The following is a 3,081-nucleotide window of genomic DNA, read 5'->3' as shown; positions in this document are numbered from 1 at the left end:
GGGGGGGGAGGGGTGTCGGCCCCGGGTGCACGGCGCACATGTTCGCGCGCCGTCTGCTGCACGTTCCGGTCGCCGCCGAGTGCGAGATATTTCCGTCTTATCGCGTGAAGAGCCCTGCCCGGCCCCGCCGAGCCCCGCCAACCACAACACACACACACACGCCCACGACATCGACAATGTAGTCTTCCACGACCGTCCCTCGTCCCTCCCGTCCGGGCCGAGCCCATGGGTCGAGCCGCACCACCAGGCGGCCCGGCGCGCGGCCCGCAAAGAGGGGCACATTTAACGCCCTCCTGGTCACGTTCCCCGAAGGTCGGCGCCCTCGTGCGGTCACGGCAGAAATAGCGCCGCGAGGCCGGGGAAGAGAGGGGAGAGGGTGCGGGAGAAACACAGAGCACTTGCTCTCACGACTACTTTGGAACGGCGCCGCGGATGGCACATGCACGCACACATTTAACAGCAGCTGTGTTTGATTACCACATTTCAGTTCAACACAAGCAAAAAGGAAATAAGGACCAAAAAAAATCATCTTAGGTTACAAGACAAACTATGAATCACAGAGTTTTCTTTGAGAACACACACATGCGCATAGTGCGGTTAAGTGCCACAGCCTATGCTGTTAGAGGGCCAGGGCCCATGGTGGCGAAGAAAATGAGAGGGGGGCAGGGAGGGCAAACGCGTTAGGTAAGAAGACCATCCATTTCTCCGATAAAGCGAAGCACGATGAGATTTAAGCTTTGGAAGCGAGCGATTGTATGCGTAAACAAACACTGACTATGTAAATGTACTTTGTTACGTACATTAGAAATGCACGGATGACTATGCGTGATGAAATGTTCGAAATTTTTGGCATATAGTTTTGAAGTTTACTTAACAAACATGAATAAAAAGTACGGAACGTAAACTATTCGGAAACGCTGCACAGGTTTTACACAAGCATACTTTATCGTACATTTCCAATGAAGCATACAGGACACTTCATTTTTTTATGTCTCAAACAGGGCCACTACAGTTTGACAGCTCTGGGGCCGTGACGGCAGCGCGGGTAGCGCGGTGGATGTTGATAACCACCGAAAACGTGTCGTCACCCTAGTGGGAGGGGCACGCCGATCGCGGCAGATCCGCGCCCGCCCCGCCCCCCGCCCCGCGCCCCCTGCCCTGCGATATGGCGGTGAGCTACCTCCACACTACCGATACTGTCCCGTCCTACACAGGCTCGCCTACAGGCGCGGCATGCACCAGCAGCATGCAGGAAGTATTCACCACACTGACAGCTGTCTCTGCATGGCCAGCCTCGTCTCGATCTGCTCGATGGGGAACTGCGGCACCTCGTAGGGCGCGGAGATCTCGTTGGGCAGGTCCTCGAGGTGCGTGCGGCCCGGAGGCACCTCCAGCTTGGGGAACTGGCCGTTCGCCATGACGCTGTTGGGGCTGTCGGGTCCTGCGGACACACAGAGCAATACGGCACTCATCAGCGAGGATCAGACGAAGTGACAGTGACACCGCCACAAACAGAAGGGCAGGTCGAAGTGTGTGTCGTTAGAACAGGCGTTGTCCCACTTTTGTTCAAGCTTAAATTATTTTAGGTTGTTCAGAACGTAGGCTCTCTTCTCTAATTAAGGCACTTGAAACTTTAACTGACCACATTGAAAAATAGTCGGAAGTTTACGGGGAAATTTTCCACTATGTGTGTCGTAAATTTACAATTTGAAATTTAAAAGCACTTTGAATTGACTTGAAATTCAGCGACAAGCAATAATGGGCTGTCGCAAATTTACAACATATTTGGTAAATAAAATTTAAAACTGTTGTAAATTTGCGGAAAATATTTTTCACAGCACAGGGACAACATTCCACAGAGGCCTCCAACACGTTTAACAAACCACACACTACAACCGAAAAACAGGAAACAAATCAAAACAAGGCACTGATAACAATTCTCCGGACCACTCTCGTTTCTGTCCAACACGGAAAGTAGATGTGGTGTTGTTGGTAAAGAAACGAGTAAGAAACAAAGGAAATGTCACGACATAGACCCTTCCACAAACTGGACTGGCCGATTGCGTCAAACGCGCGGTTTCCCCGTTACGCAAGCATCCCTCCGCCTGCCTCTGCGCCGGTGGCTGGAGAGCCCCCGAGCGACACAAGGGCTGCTCTTATAATACAGGGGCGGGGGGTGAAACCTTACTCCACGGGGCTGCGCCGGTCTGCGCCGGTCTGCGCGGCAAGGTCACGCAGGAGCAGCCCGAGCGCAGCTGAGCTCAAACCCTACGGCTCTGCAGCGCCGATAACATGAGCTCCCGGGCCTCACCGCGCACCGCGCACAAAGCAAGACCAGATCACGTGGCGACAGAGATACGGGACACTGTCGTTGGTAAATAACTTTTAAGAAAATAAATAGATTTTGATTATTTTCGACGCTTTTACCGCAAAATTTGGCAAAACGCTATGGGATTTTCCGAAAAAGGGCGCGGGATCAGCAACGGAGAGGAACAGGTGCACCACGGGGGGCTCGACCGTCTTTGAGGCCCGGGGCCGCGCGGCGCTGAAAGAAGCTTGCGCTAAAATATGGAGGAGCGGCAGTATCAATATTGTCATTCGCTCATTGCTCCGACAAGGTCAGCAGGAAGGAGAAACTCGTCTAATATTAAAGGGCACCGAGCCCGTCCCCCCCTTGACTCCGTTGACCAGGGCCCAGCGGGCCAGCTTTGCCAAATGCCATGCCGGCGGTCTTTGATGCACTTCTGCACTCATCCTTCATCCCTCGGGGAGGACCTGCGCCGTTTTCAAAGCAAAAGTGCGGTTTTGGAAAGAGGAGCACAGGTAGATAGATGTCATTCGAAATGAGAAAGCGCATGGGCTTTGTAAACGCACAGCCGCCAACACGCTCCAGCGGGGCTCCAGCGGGGCTCCAGCGAGGCGGGTCACGGCGCGCGTAGGCCGGCCGCCCAACAGTGGTGCCGGCGGGTGGCCTACCTGCCCATTCGCAGGCGCCCTGCCAACACGGGGCCGCAGCTTGCTTGCGGCGCCGCGCACAACGGGCTAACGAGACAACGCGTGCCCGAGGGGAGGGGGGTGGGG

At 54.8% G+C, this 3,081-nt stretch overlaps 1 protein-coding gene across 1 annotated transcript in view; it reads right to left on the bottom strand.

Moving 5' to 3' along the window:
• Nucleotides 1-3,081, bottom strand: part of LOC113204600 (AMP deaminase 2) — a gene marked incomplete in the record, with an annotated part of 21,567 nt that overhangs the window by 10,510 nt on the left and 7,976 nt on the right. The window contains 1 exon segment of the mRNA XM_052274646.1: nucleotides 1,273-1,441. Within this exon segment, the coding sequence (XP_052130606.1) occupies nucleotides 1,273-1,441 (169 nt within the window).

Source organism: Frankliniella occidentalis, unplaced genomic scaffold (genome assembly GCF_000697945.3).
Source record: "Frankliniella occidentalis isolate FOCC.00 unplaced genomic scaffold, Focc_3.1 Scaffold421, whole genome shotgun sequence".
Classification (NCBI taxonomy): Eukaryota; Metazoa; Arthropoda; class Insecta; order Thysanoptera; family Thripidae; genus Frankliniella; species Frankliniella occidentalis.
This window is presented reverse-complemented; position numbering and strand designations above follow the sequence as displayed.